The sequence below is a fragment of the Numida meleagris genome, chromosome 13 (genome assembly GCF_002078875.1).
Source record: "Numida meleagris isolate 19003 breed g44 Domestic line chromosome 13, NumMel1.0, whole genome shotgun sequence".
In the NCBI taxonomy this organism is placed as follows: Eukaryota; Metazoa; Chordata; class Aves; order Galliformes; family Numididae; genus Numida; species Numida meleagris.
Genome location: NC_034421.1, coordinates 1,886,707 through 1,888,124, shown reverse-complemented (window position 1 = coordinate 1,888,124; position 1,418 = coordinate 1,886,707). Strand labels below are relative to the sequence as shown.

The 1,418-nt window shown below is 53.9% G+C and overlaps 1 protein-coding gene across 1 annotated transcript in view; it reads right to left on the bottom strand.

Annotated features, from left to right (window-relative positions):
• FAM20C (FAM20C, golgi associated secretory pathway kinase) overlaps positions 1-1,330 on the bottom strand; it is a 56,292-nt gene extending 54,962 nt beyond the window's left edge. The window contains exon 1 of the mRNA XM_021411743.1: positions 3-1,330. Coding sequence (XP_021267418.1) covers positions 3-152 — 150 coding nt within the window. The 5' untranslated portion in view covers positions 153-1,330. The remainder of the gene's footprint in view (positions 1-2) is intronic.

The window sequence follows — 1,418 nt, the reverse complement described above, 5'->3', positions numbered from 1 at the left end:
GCGGCGGGCGGGGGGCAGGAGCAGCCCGGGCGGCCCTCGGCCCCGCGGCGCTCCAGGCGAGGCAGCAGGTCGATCATGATGTGCATGGTGCAGGCGACGAGGAACACCATGAGGATCAGCACCCGGAACTTGCGGACCAGGAGCATTTTCATGGCCGGGAGCGGCTGATGAATTAGCGGGGGAGGGAGGGAGGGGAGGCGGCGGGGTCGGCCGGGAGCGGGCGCGGGTCTTCCGCCCCCCCCGGGGCTCCGGCTCTCTCCTCGCGGGTCGGGCAGCGAGCGATCAAGTCAATAAAGTTATCTCCATAGGCGCCGCGACAGAAACAGGCTAAAAGCGATAGGTCCTCATTGCTCAGTATCATCAAGAACTCGGGAGGGGGAAGGGGGGGGAAAAAAAAATCGGGAAAAAAAAAATAATCGGAAAAAAGAGCCTTTAAAATCAATAGGAAGACAAAGCCAGCGGCATTGCAATCTCTAGAGCCATCTGTTCGCGGTTTCTCTCGCTTTTTATTACGGGGATCACAGCAAATAGGGAGAGCTGGTTCTTGAGGAGAAACCGGAGTCTGACGCTGGCTGCGATCAAATCATAATCGTTCAAAAAACGACGGGGAGGAGGGGGGGAAGAACAGTATTAAGAAAACCTGTACGAAAAGGCGACAGAAGGAACAAAATCATCCATAATGTTTGGCAGTGCAGGAAACGCTGACTCCTTCCTTTGAATCTGCCCAGTGATGCAGCAGAAGCGCTCTCCGCTCGCTCCCTCTCTTCTGTGAGACCGCTTAAGAACATTGGCTGCAAAATCATTTTCTCCGAGCGGTTCCAGTTCCTTCATCCATCGCTTTGTCCAGCGCCCGGGAGAGATGAACGCGCTCAGCTGAGCTCGAGCCGGGGTGGCTGCTGTATCCGAGCCGGGCTTTGCCTTTGGCGTGGGCTGGTTTTTTTTGGCCGCAAAACTGTCGGATGGCACAACTGCAACATAAAGGTTAAATATGGCACAGGAAAAAAAAAAAAAAGAAGGGGGGGAGGGGGAGGATTAGAGGAAAGAAACTAATAGAATTCGGTAGCGGTTCTTTATAGCGAAGAGGTCCCGTCTTTGATCTCTGCTGGGTCCTACAGATTTGCCTTTAGAGAAAGGAAGAGAGGAAGGGAGGGGGAGAGAGGAGGGGAGAGGGGGAGAGCTCTTTGGCAGGTGCAGAGTGAAAACCTCTTTCAGCCACACTGTGTGCTGGAGACGGGCTGGACTAGTAGCTCTGCAGCTCCAGCTTCCAGTGGGTGTGTTAAATATTATGAGCGAGCCATGATTCCTGCCTTCCTCACGTCACAGTTAGGAGATTGGCTAAATAAACGCTACAGTGATAGTAACAGGAAAACCTCAACCAAAAGTGTTTTTTTTCTCTCCTCCTCTCCTCCCTCCTTCCC